Source organism: Monodelphis domestica, chromosome 2 (assembly GCF_027887165.1).
Source record: "Monodelphis domestica isolate mMonDom1 chromosome 2, mMonDom1.pri, whole genome shotgun sequence".
In the NCBI taxonomy this organism is placed as follows: Eukaryota; Metazoa; Chordata; class Mammalia; order Didelphimorphia; family Didelphidae; genus Monodelphis; species Monodelphis domestica.
Genome location: NC_077228.1, coordinates 129,110,249 through 129,123,845, shown reverse-complemented (window position 1 = coordinate 129,123,845; position 13,597 = coordinate 129,110,249). Strand labels below are relative to the sequence as shown.

The window sequence follows — 13,597 nt, the reverse complement described above, 5'->3', positions numbered from 1 at the left end:
GTGTGTGTGTCTTAGCACAATAATGTACATGTAATGGATATTTAGTAAGTACTTAGAAGTAAAAATTTAATATACCACTGACTAGTACAATAATCTAACCTTTGATTTATATACTACATGCCATACTCTACTCTGATACCTCATTGCAGCATGATGTCATTCCTAGATTGTTGGAGACTTTGCTAGCAAAGGGCATGCCCCAGCAGATCATCTGAAACTGAAAAAGCTAGTGAGGGTTTGCCAACTTAATTAAGTTTGGAGAGGCTCATTTCCAGAAGGATGGGGAACTTTTTCATCATAGACACTAATTAAGACTATTCTAAGAAGTTAGCTGATCTCTTTTAGTGGAAGGAGCATCTCATGAAATGAGAGATATTTTGAAATATCAAGTATACTAGGATTTAAATAACTTCTTAGAGTTTTTCATTATTTGTTGTTTATAGTTGAAAATTCGTATTAAAGAATCCAGAATGACAGAGAAAAGCTAGTTATTGTTTAATTTTTAATGACTTATTTTGATTTATTTTAGATTTCTTTTAACTGAAAGCTGAATTGCCTTTAGTTGTGTTTTTGAAACTTCCCTTTTAAGTTCAAACCATTGGCTTTTACAAACCTTTTCCGAAAAACATTGATTATTTTACAATTTGGAAGAAATTTCTGCCCATTTTAAAAACTGTTCTCTTCTAATGACAAATGTCATGCATATGAAAATACATATTTGTATTATATATAGGTTCTGCAGATACTTGACCTATATGCTCGGGTGTATGAAGAACTGTTGGCAATCCCTGTTGTAAAGGGAAGAAAAACTGAGAAGGAGAAGTTTGCAGGAGGAGACTATACCACTACAGTAGAAGCATTCATTTCTGCCAGTGGAAGAGCAATCCAGGTATCAATTTAGGGTATAGACTTATCTTAATTTATTTAAGGGTGACCACCAAAGAAGTAAAGACAAGAGGAAGTTCTTGAAGATGATTCTTAGAACTGAAATATTTTAAAATCCTTTCTCTGCCTTTGTCTTCACTTAGGACTATATTTTTAGCAGATCAAATAGACATAGTAATTAAAGAAGTTCAAGATTAAATAGATTTTTCCTGGAATTCTTTCCAGGATTAAGTGGCCTTTTCCATTTTTATCGTCATGTTTTAATCTGACCAACTAGGATTCCATTTCCTTTTATAACAGTGGAAAGAAGTGATGTTCAGGGCATCCCTGAATAGTGTATATTTTTAGTCAACTGAGGTTTTTTTAATTGCTCTTAAACACATCTATTGTGTAACAAATTTTAAAAAGATTTTTAAAATAATGATAGGTAGAATAGTTAACTTTTATGGTTCAGAAGAACATTTTTTGAGAACTCTAGCACTTATTTGTAAAGGCTTGGTTAATTCTCTTAAGTTTGCTAAGTTGCTCAGTTTCTGTTTTTGTTTTTTAAATGCGTTGTCACTGTTTGCCTTTATTTTAGGGAGCAACATCACATCATCTTGGGCAGAATTTTTCAAAAATGTTTGAGATTATTTTTGAAGACCCAAAGACACCAGGAGAGAAACAGTTTGCCTATCAAAACTCTTGGGGGCTTACAACTCGAACTATTGGTGTTATGACAATGGTTCATGGGGACAACATGGGTTTGGTCCTGCCACCCCGAGTAGCCTGTGTTCAGGTAAGGAAGGTGTATCCTTTTATGTAATCTTACTTTCTAATTGGATTTTCTGGAATTAACAAAAAAAAAAGTATTGTAAATAAGATAATGTAAAATGTTAACCAAATTCTTGTGCCGTTTTTAACCATTTTGTATATACTTGGGTTTTTCCCTTCAGTTAATTTCTATACTTTCAGTTCTTCAGATATATTAGAATAATTTCTGAAGCCAAATGTTTTCTGTTTCACAGAAGATACAATTTATGGAGATATGATGAATAATTCCATACAATTTCTTGTAATTAAGAGATCATGCATACTGAGTTGCAATAAGTTTTATATATAGTTGCAAACTGTTACTGATTTTATGTAATAAAATTACTTAAGTTGAACTTATTTCTGTATTCTAAATTTGGGACATTTTATTGGTTTACAGGTTGTTGTTATTCCTTGTGGAATTACAAACGCACTCTCTGAAGAAGACAGAGAAGCATTAATCAGGAAATGCAATGATTATCAAAAACGACTGCTTACAGTTAACATTCGTGTCCGGGTAGATTTACGAGACAATTATTCACCAGGCTGGAAGTTTAATCATTGGGAGCTCAAGGTAAATTTCTCTGAACTGTTTCCTCACTACTGAATTTTATTTCAGGTTTTGTTCTTTATAGCTACGTATTCTTCTCTTGAGTCAGAGTATGGACATTTTAGTCACATTTTTTGCATATTACCAAATGACTTTCCAAAATGTTTGTGCTGATTGGCAGCTCCAGCAGTGCATTAGTGTGCTTGTCTTCCTACAACCTCTAAACATTGCCTATTCCCATCTTTTGTTATCTTTGCCAATTTGCTGAGTGTTTAGTGAAATCTGTGTTGTCTTGATTTGAATTCCTCTTCTTAGTGATTTGAACTATTTTCTCACATTATTTTTCAGTTCTTTTGAGAACTCTTCTTCTTTTTTTCTTTAAAAAATCCTTACTTTCCATCTTAGAATCAGTACTTTGTATTGGTTCCAAGGCAGAAAAGTTGTAAGGGCTAGGCAATCGAGGTTAAGGGTCACACAGCTAGGAAGTGTCTGAGGCCAGATTTGAACCTAGGACCTCTTGTCTTTATCCAGCCTACCCCTTGAGAACTATTCTTATTCTTTGCCAACAGCTGTTAGGGAATGGCATTTGGACTCTATCTATACACACATGTGTGCACATATATAAAATCTGTTATTTGCTTATATATCTTGGATACTAAACCCTTTTCAGAGAAATTTGATACAGAGATTTTTTTCCTCCTTTCAACTACTTGCCCTTCTTATCCTAGGCATATTAAATTTATTTGTTCAGAACTTTTTAAGTTTTATGTTATCAAACATATCTTTTATCTTTTGGAATTACCTCTGTCTCTCCTTTGATGAAGAAAACATCTACCCATAGCTATTGAAGGATTTACTTCTTATTTTTTATCATGTAATCTTCAAAATTGAATTTCGAATTAGAATATATTATGGAATGTTGCATGAGGTATTGATTTATGCCTAATTTCTGTCAGACTACTTTCTGATTTTCCCAGCAATCTTTATCAAATTGGATTTCTTTCAAAAATAATTTATCTTTTCCCGTTTGTTGAACAATGGATTATGGAGATCCATTGTTTCTGACTCTCCCTTGTCTGCTCTGTTCCACAGATGATTTTTCTAACAATACCAGTTGTTTTGGTGACTCTTACTCTATAATTAAAGGTCTAAAAACAGGGAAAGAGTAACTAAAACTATCCCTGTTTGCTGATGACATGATGATTTACATAGAAAATCAGAGGGAACCAATGAAGATACTATTTGAAACAATATCTTCATCAAAATTTTAAGCTACAAAATAAATCCTCAAGACTCAACAGCATTTCTATGGAATGATAGCAGCAAAATACAGGAGGCAGTACTAGAAATGGAAATCCTATTCCAAATAACTACAAAGTGCATAAAGCATTTAGAGATCAGTATACCAAAACACATGAAATACATGTATAGATTCAATGACAAAGTACTTCTTAAATGAAGAGGAATTTAAATAGTTGGAGGAATACTGAGTGCTTATGGCCAGACTGCCAGTGTAATAAAATGACAACACAAACACAGTCTGTTTACAGCTTTAATCTTACTGTACCAATCAAATTATCAAAGGGATCTTTTATAGAACTCAAAATAATAACAAAATTCATTTGAGAAAAGTGAAAATTTTATAATGTCAAGAGAAATGTTAAAGACGTAAAGATGAAGGACTTCTAATCATATTATAAAGCAACCATCATGAGTTGACATTCTAAAAGGAGATAACACATAAAAAAAGATCATGGAAAGTGGAGTGAGAATGTTCTTACCCAGAGGCATATCTTGGAGATGGTCAGAGAGTCTGGAAGTATATGATAAGCCAGAAACTGTGCAAAATAAGTTGAAAGCTCACCAGTTAGAGAACATAAGGCCCGCAAGGGCAGGAGTGCAGTTCTAGTGGGAAAAGAAGGCCAGGGAAAGGGGTCTGGCTTAGATATATGTCCAGAGAGGATTGTATTGGAGACCTGACTGGATAAGATAAAGACTCACATGAAAATGGAAAGCATAGCTTATGCAGATGACAGACTCATAATATCTAAATACTAGTAAGCTGTAATAATACAATACGCCAAATCTAACATTGAAATATAGAATATACAATCTTGCACATCAGTTCAAAAAATTAGCTGCACTGAGAGATGTGGTTAGCAATCTGTATAGGAAAAGATTTAAGACTTTTAGTTGATTACAGATAATAAACAATGTGCTTTGATTACAAAAAAGGCATTATGAATTTAGACTACATTTCAGTTCATTTCAACAAACATTAAGCACCAATAATACATTAAGCCCTAGGCACAGAGATGAAATAAGTATTGTCTTTACTTCTCAAGTTGCTTTCAATCTAATAGGATAGGTAACATATCCAAATAACTCTAAGGCAAGACCAACTGTTTTAAATTGACAGACCCAGACAGATTATTATGAGAATTACAGGGAGTGAGAGATCACTTTTAGCTAGAAGGATGAGGAAAGGTTTCAAAGAAGAGGCAGCATCTGGATTGGATGTCTGAAAAGGGACTTTGAGTTGGAAAAATGGATATTAGGTTACCTGGATTCTAGGCATGTTGTGAATTGAGCATATAAACAGAAGAGGGCAGTACAAGTTAATGGGAAATGAGGACAGCAAGTATTCCAACAGGAATGGACAGGAGTCCTGAGAGCTAAGTCTGGAAAGGTAGTTTGAACAAGTCCTTGGAAGATATCCCTAGGAGTTTATATTTTACCTGGAATTAGGATAGGTAATATTAGCCACTGAAGATTTCTGAATAGGAATTTATGCAATCAGAATGAGATATGAGGCTATATATGGCATAGATACTGATGTAAAAGATAAATTGGGACAAGGAAGAGTCATAGTTCCACTCTTTTCTAAGGTAGTCAGATTATATTTGAGCTTTTGTATTTGATTCTGGTCCACTTTTGAAGAGAACTAATGTAGACCTTTAGAAAACTGTTCAAAATGTAGAGTGGAATCTCAATTTTATCATATCTTTTCACTAAAAATTTGTTATGACAACTGTTTTCAAATATTTAAAGAGCTGTCATGTTGATTAGTACTGAACACAAATAAGATGGTTTGCTGAATAGCTATTGATATTTAAATTAATTTCAGCACATAAAGTATCACGACAGTTTCTCAGTCACTTCTAAGTCTCTTCAGGATTGTCTGTCCATTCTTATTTAGTTTTCCATCTAGTTGTTCTTTATTTGTTTTTTTTTTGGTTCTTTTCCTTTGCATTGTTTTTATAGAGAGCTTATCAGATGTATTGGCATTCATCAACGTTTTTGGCCTCATTTACATTAATATTCCATTGCATTAATTTAACAGTTTAATAATTCATTCCCCACTTCTTGAACATTTGTTTCCAGTTTTTTGTTTTTGTTTTGAGTAACATTTCTGCTGTGGAAATCCTAATGTATATCTTAGATCCCTTCCTTTTTAAAATAACACTTTCAGGAAATTTTTCTGACAGTGAAATTGTTAGGTCAAAAGGCACGATTTTTTTTAAAAAATTGCCTCTAAAAAGTATTGAGTAATATTCTGCCATTCTCTATATTTAATAATATATGTACATAAAGATTACATTTTATTGGTAATTTAAAGAGATTTTTGCAGTGAATCCATTCAATCCCCATTTTTAAGGTAGTTTTTTTCTTCTGGAGGGAAAAACGTCAGTATCCTTTGAAGACTTTGCTTATTTATTTTTCTGAGATTAGTTTCTCTAAATTGTGAGAATCTTATGGTAGAAATTTATTATTAGTTTTTAGATTATAGTTCTGTGTTGGAACATTCCCTGATAATATTTTTGGTTTCTTTTGTGTTGGTTCAGTTTATTTTTTTATGGCTTCAAAAGACCAAAACTATTGGCCCAGTGGGTAGAAATCAGAGAAGGAGAATTCAATGAAACAGATTAGAGAAGGGGCAGGTAGGTGGGTTTACTAGATAAAGAGCCAGGCCTGAAACTGCAAGGCCCTAGGTGCAAATGTGACTTTAGACACTTCCTAGCTGTGTGACCCTGGGCAAGTTATTTAACTCTAAATTGCCTAGCCCTTAGCACTCTATAATGTTTTGAAACTGATATTAGTATAAATTTCAAGACAGAAGGTAAGCGTTTAAAAAAAAGAAACAGATTATAGAAAATAGATTTTGTCTTTGTGTGTGAAACTTCATAACAATTGGGTCTATTTAACTTAGGAATAGATTGGGGGTTAAATAACTTTTGAAATCCCTTCTGTTTCCATTCTCTAGTTTTCTTTTTCACCATACAACAGCCCTTTAATTTGAGCTGAATATCTAGAACGATTTTACTCCTTTATACCTCTCATTATTTTTGGGGGTCATATTCCCCTTTGTCCAAAGCAACCATATTTAATATAGTAGTGCCACTTGTGTGCTTTATTGGAATTCTACAGGCATAATTTCTGTCTCTTCTAATTATTTATGTTGTTGATTATATAATGCAATATAAACATAACAACACTTCAGTATTATTCTGGTGTATTTTCCCTTACAAAGTCAGACCAATTTCTAGGGGATCATTTTTTAATTATGTAAATATTTAAATAGCTGTTGATTTATTGTATCTGTTTTATTTATTTATTTAAATTCTTGGTTTTTGTCCTAGCAATAACTCTGAGACAGATAGGCAGGGACTAGGCAAATGGGGTTAAGTGATTCACCCAGGCTTACCCAATGAGGAAGTGTCTGAGGCCAGATTTGAACATAGGTCCTCCCTACTCCAGGCCTAGTGCTCTATCCATAGTATCACCTAGTTGTCCTTATTGAACCTATTTCATTACGGAGGCCAAAATGAATAAGCCAAATGTTGCATTTTTAGAGTTAGTACAGATAGATTCACATAGGGGCTCTTAGGTTAAGGCTATCTCTTTACATAGTATTATTTGTTTGTTTTATCTGTGGTAGACATGGAACACAACTTTGCAACTAGAGATCAATATAGGGTGACACACTAAAAGAGAAGCTTATTACTTTCTACTTGACTTGGACAGGAGTGTAAAACTATTCATCTGTACTCCTCTACATCCACATCTATCTGCCTCTCCACCATTATCTATTACCGTCATTTTTTTGAGCCTGTATATATAGGACCATTGCATCACCTAATGTTCTTTAAACTTGAAGAAATATTTTCAGTGGTGAGGCTGCATCAGTTATGTGTTCTTCATCCTTGAGAGTCAAAAAGCCAATAGAATTATGGCTAGAAGTAGTAAGTAGTTCTGGATCATAATAATCATTCTTTTTTCATTGTTCAGTGGTGTTGAACTATACATTTTATTAGGGAATGAATGCATGCATGCTTGAAAAAAGCAATTAAATGTTTAGAATGTGCCAGTCGCCATGCTCAGTGATACAAGTAAAAGAGCTTAGACAGTTCCTGTTCTAATAAGAGAGCTCTTATTCCAATTTGGGCAGACAACACATAAAGGAAAGTTTAGTTCCAAGGCAAATAGAAAAGAAAAAAAGACAATTCCATATTTGTATATCTATTATTTGTAAACAAAAACAGTACACTATCCTAAAATGGTATTTAGTGGACAGGCTGTTGTTGTTTTAGTGTCTTCTATTGAATTTTGCAAAGAAATCAAGGTTTCTTTTGATTAATACTCTACTATGATTTTAGAGATTATTGGGAGGATGAGATCAGAAGCTCCCAGGTTGGAGAATTGTGAACCTGTTGCTTTATTGACTGTTAGATCTTATTTATGCTTCAGTTGATCAGTTTGTAAGGAGCCCATGGAGATTGTCAAGTATTGAGCTCATAGGACTTAAGTATTATACCCATCATATAATCTTTACCCATTAATAATCAATAAACATTTATTTTTACATATTGGCTACATCTTGACCTACCCAGGCCTATATAACATAATAAGCCTGTTGCTTATTGGTAATCTGTTTGCTTATGTTTTTCTTTATTGAAAGCATTCATGTTTTGGGATAAGTTTGATAAAATTTTATCAAAACTAATGGTGCAGTTGATTGAACTTCAAGATCTCTATTACATTGCCACACAGAGTGTGAGCTTCTTGAAGACTTTAGAAATTACCTAATAAATGTGAATTCATCACACTGTGATCATTGTGATGACAGTCACGTATTTTCTTTAGTAACTTAATAGATCCTTCATATGCTTTTGTAATTTTGCTGAAGTTAGAGAAGGGAGTGGGGGAGAGAGAGAATGAATGTATGTTTATGTGCACATATACTTATATTTTTTTATGATTTTTGACATGCATGTAATTGCAGGTATTTGTGTATGTGTGTGTGTGTGTGTTTATGTTACAATTGTCTTTAAATTTTCTAGGGGGTTCCAATTAGACTTGAAGTGGGGCCACGTGATATGAAGAACTGTCAGTTTGTGGCAGTCAGACGAGACACTGGTGAAAAGCTGACAATTGCTGAAAAGGAGGCCGAAACAAAGCTTCGTGATATTTTGGAGGAGATCCAGGTTAACCTTTTCAAAAGGTTTGATCCTTAGGAACTTATTTAAGATGTATGATAAGTTCTTAGAGAAGAAATGTTTACAGGTCCTCAACTGTTCTCCTCATCCCTCTCCCAAGTAACATTTTTCATTGTTTTCTTTATGTTTTTATGTAACTGTTTATAAACTATGTTTGGATTTCAATAAATACTGACAAAAGAAAGATTAGGTGGTACTCCATAGAGAAAAATATTAATTCTAAAACATTCTTGTTTACTTTGAAACGTAGGTTTTATAGCATAGAATGAAGCAAATTTTATGTTCTATCAAATTTGCTGTGACCAGGATGTCAATTTGGACTCTAGTTATTTGTACTGTCTCCAGGAGACCCAAGATATTTTACCTGCCACAATCATTAAGTGGGTGTAATTATATAGGTGAAAAATGGAGTTGCCAAACAAAAGTTTTCACTTTAAGCATTTACATGGTATTAGGTAGCTCTAAAGTGCAAAAGAGAGAGAATATATATTGAGGGGAAGAGATTAACATATATTTTGTGCCACTCATTTGATTGGAGGGGGGGATGAGGTATATAATTGATATGTGAACATGAAAAAAGAAGCAGCATGTAATAAATTCTTAAGACTTCCTACTTAACCAACTAAATTCCTAAAATTTTAAAAACTTTTAAGTTCTTAGTGAAGAGATTGATATATAAAATCAAGTTAGTAAGACTTGTGCATTCAACAAGCATTTTAAACTTCATTTGGTTCTTATAACCATCATGCATTGTGGGATCATCCTTATTTTTCAGATGAGGATATTAAAGCTCAAAGAGTTTGTGACTTCTACACGGTCATTTAATAGCAGAGCTTGAGCTAGAATAAAGGTCTTCTTGGTTCCAAGACCACTGATATATTCCAACTTGTTTATCTCCTGTTATAACAAACTTGTTACAAATGTTGATGAATAGAAGGAAATATTTATGAATTGTTTTCTTTTTAGAGCATCTGAAGACCTCAAAACTCACATGGTTGTAGCCAATACAATGGAAGAATTTCAGAGAGTTTTGGATTCTGGAAAGGTAAGAGACTTGTGGAAAGCTTTAAAATCTTGATTTAGATGAATTTAAAATTTTTAATTGATCTCTTTAAATACTATGATTGCGCCTTTCTGTAATTAGATATGAAGTGAGGTATATGTTATAGTAATGTTCTCATCTGAGGATTGCTGTAAAAAAGTTTTTTCTATATGGGGTTACTAAAAGTATATATCTTTGTAATGAATTATTAATAATGTCTTACCACATTTAGGTAGTTGATAATCCACAATGTCTAATACATGGACAGAATCCTTTTGTGAGTTTGATTATGGCATTTTATAAGTGAAGAAACTGAAGCCTAAAGAGGTAACAGTTTGTCCAGACTCACATTGCCAATAGTGCTTGATTGGTGTACTTATTACAATATCATCCTACCAATAACACAAATCAAACATTAGCTGATGTTTGACTATTGTATGTCTGTTTTTCTATAGAGAGATTGATAAGTCCTTTATTAAGCACTTAATATGTACTAGGTACTATTCTAAGCACTGGGGATAGAAATGCAAGCAGACAAAATACTTAATACTGTATAGTTTTGAGGTAGGCCCAAAGAATTGGCTGCCTTGTAAAAGAGTGAATTTCTCATAACAGAGTTGTAAAGCAGACACCAGACCATCTAATAAAAAATGTAAGGGAGATTCCTTCATTGTGTGAGACATTGAAAAAGTTGACTCTTGAAGTCCCTTCCATCCATAATATTCCAGATCAGTGATCCTTTAGAACTGTGCTCTCATCCATAAAATTAGATAAGGTCCCTTCCTAGTCTTAGTTTCTTGATCCCATTTTTCAAAATTTCCTATTCTCCTTGTATATGGAGTTTTTCTTAAATAGTTCTATCTTTGTCCAAGCTACATCACTTCCATTATATGACCATATGCTGAATATACCACCTGTTTCGGTGGAAGGATATTTTTCTGTTATAAGAATATACCTCCTACTTGTTTTCTTTTTATTTTAAGTTTATTTCTTATGACACTTTCATTTCTTTCATTGTAGAAAAAATATCTCTAGTTTACTTTAAAAAATACAATCTTTTAAAAATGTGTTTTATTGTTCAGTCATTTGTGTTGTGTCTTACTCTTCATGATCCTATTTTTGGTTTTCTTGACAAAGATACTAGAGTGGTTTGCCATTCCCTTCTCCAGCTCATTTTAGAAATGAGGACCTGAAGCAAATGGGGTTAAGTGACTTTCCCAGGATCACACAGCTAGTATGTTTCTGAGACCACATTTGAATGGAGAAAGATAAATCTTTTTGACTCCAGGCCCGATATTCTATCCACTATAGTACCTTTAAATATTACATGAGCTAATAAGTTAGCGTGTAGCACAACTTTAGTTGTCATGATACTAATAGCAATGACTTTCACAGAAACTAATAGTTTACATGATAATTAAACTGTCTTTTAAGAATAATAGAAAATAAGCCATTGTAAGCATTTCAACTTCTAGTTTAAGCTAGATTGCAACTGAATTGCAACTGAATTTTAGATAATAGGTCCAAAGAGCATGTTTTAGGCACAAAAATTTTTCTATGCTTTAGGGCCTCTTTCTTGTTGCATCCCCATAGTTTAAGAGGTGATAACCATTGAAAACTTTCCAAGACTGGTTTAAATATGGATATTGTACTTCTTTATGAGTGAAAAAAAAAGAACTTTTATAGGTAAAACATAATTTGATAATTTTTAGGAACCTTGCTATTCTGGCTATTAATTTTATCTCCCCTCCCCCCAATTTCTTTAAGTATGATTATGCTTGATTTACTTTTGGGAATTACTTCAATGTAGAAGGCTAAATTTACTGAACTATCATGCTTTTTAACCCGGATATCAAAAGTGAACATATTTCCACTAAAATCATTCAAACAGGTTTTATTGTATGTTTATTTAAATAAATTCACATTGATAGAATATGAAAGTGCTTTTCTCTTTCTACTTTTGGGTATAATATACACATTTGGCGTATGGTTTTAAATTTCTTTAAGAACTTAGTAGGATAACATTCATATATTTGTAACATTTCCCATTAAAATAGTTTTCAATAAATAAGAAAGTTTCTAATTTAGTGTTAAATTAAGCTTTAGTGCTAACTAAAATTTTTTCAATGACTGAACTAAAGTTAAAATTATAATAATGATGAACTTTTGTTATAGCTTTTTAGCTTTAAAAAACACTTCTGGACAATTCTGTAAGCTGTAGGCAGTATTTAGAATTATGTCTCCATTTTATAGATAAGGAAACTGAGGTTCAGACAAGTTATCATTTATCCTTGATCACATAAATAGTAAATGTTGGAACCAAGTTTAACCTGAAAATTTTGGTCATCTCAAAAACTTAGAACATGCATAATTTCTTTTTAAGCACATATTTTTAACAATTAAGCAATAATGACTTTAGATGAATTCTTGCTCTTTTTTTTCAACCAAAACTTAGGTTATATTGAATCTTTGCTTAAAATTAAGGAGTTTAACTGCCAACTAGAAATAAAGTTACATTATTAATATGTTGTTTAAAATAGTTATCAAATAAAAAATATTAAGCTAGTTACTGACAGTTTTAAAATAAAATACACATGAATGTTTCTAATAGGAAGAGATTATTTGTAACTAAAACATAAACTTTTTTCCTGTCACTGCATAATTAAATATGATTGGCCCTTTTCTGATCTTCCCCCTTTTCTAACTCATTGTAAACAATACCTTTTGTAAATGTTAGAGTTTTTAATCCTTTTTGTTTGCATTAGTGCTAATGATTTACCAAATATCAACAAAAAGGGGACAAGTTTCACAGTTGTTTTAGCCCAAATTTTCCCATAGTTATTTGAGCTTTGATTTTTCACTTTAAAAATAATTTTATAAATAAGAGCCATTCTGTTTTAAAGTTAAAGGGGAAAATGTTTTTGCCTAAGGCAAAATGAAATTGTTGTAATTAAATTACATTTGTTATGAATAGTTAACTCAGATTACATACTAGATCATTTTGTTCAGGTAGAATTTGATAGTAAATTATTTCCATTTCAAATCCTGACTAATTGTATTGACTGCAACTATAGTATTTGTTTTGTTGTAATTTTTCTTTGAGGTGGAATCTATACTGAATTTATTCTACTAGCTCAATAATTAATATGTCCTCTTGATAATAATCCATAGTTTTAATATACTTCTTTTTTTTCTCAACCTCATATTCTTCTTTGATAAAAATTTAACAAAACTTCTCAGCGGGTCTTTTTGAGCAATTCCATTGATTAGTCTTAAAAATGCTAATAAGTATGAATGTTCCAAAATGGTGTATATTCTTTTACAGACAAAATAGATTTGGTATAGGATGTATGGCTAGGTATTTATCATTTAAGAATGAAATAAAGAAGTCACCCAAATACTATATGAATCATCTTTCCCCAAAATAAGAAACAAAATGTATATAAAACATATCTACAGTTGTCCCTTGCTATGTTGCAGTTCACTTATTGTGGCTTCACAATATCATGGGTTTTTAAAAAAATTTAATTATGCATGGCATAAGGGATCACTGTATGTGTGTATATATGTGTATATGTATGTGTGTGTATATGAGAATATTACAAAATTATAACAAGTTCCTGATACCCACTTTCTAGTGGAGAGAGCTTATATCCTACATGCTTGTAGGCCCAGATGAGACAATATTGCAGTTACCCACCATTTGCCATGACTAAAGAAAGTTGCCATACCAAAGAGGACAGAATTATGACAAAAAGAAGAATGTGATCCCTTAGTCTGATTTAGGGAAAGCAAACTGGAGTCATACCTATGAGAATATTTTTTACAAAA

At 32.2% G+C, this 13,597-nt stretch overlaps 1 protein-coding gene and 1 long non-coding RNA gene across 2 annotated transcripts in view; one reads left to right on the top strand and one right to left on the bottom strand.

Moving 5' to 3' along the window:
• LOC103094185 (uncharacterized) overlaps positions 1-13,597 on the bottom strand; it is a 47,670-nt gene that overhangs the window by 23,222 nt on the left and 10,851 nt on the right. The gene's annotated exons all lie outside the window — the stretch shown is intronic.
• Positions 1-13,597, top strand: part of EPRS1 (glutamyl-prolyl-tRNA synthetase 1) — a 65,061-nt gene that overhangs the window by 48,128 nt on the left and 3,336 nt on the right. The window contains exons 27-31 of the mRNA XM_007481414.3: positions 734-889; positions 1,466-1,663; positions 2,078-2,251; positions 8,569-8,729; positions 9,691-9,769. Coding sequence (XP_007481476.1) covers positions 734-889; positions 1,466-1,663; positions 2,078-2,251; positions 8,569-8,729; positions 9,691-9,769 — 768 coding nt within the window. The remainder of the gene's footprint in view (positions 1-733; positions 890-1,465; positions 1,664-2,077; positions 2,252-8,568; positions 8,730-9,690; positions 9,770-13,597) is intronic.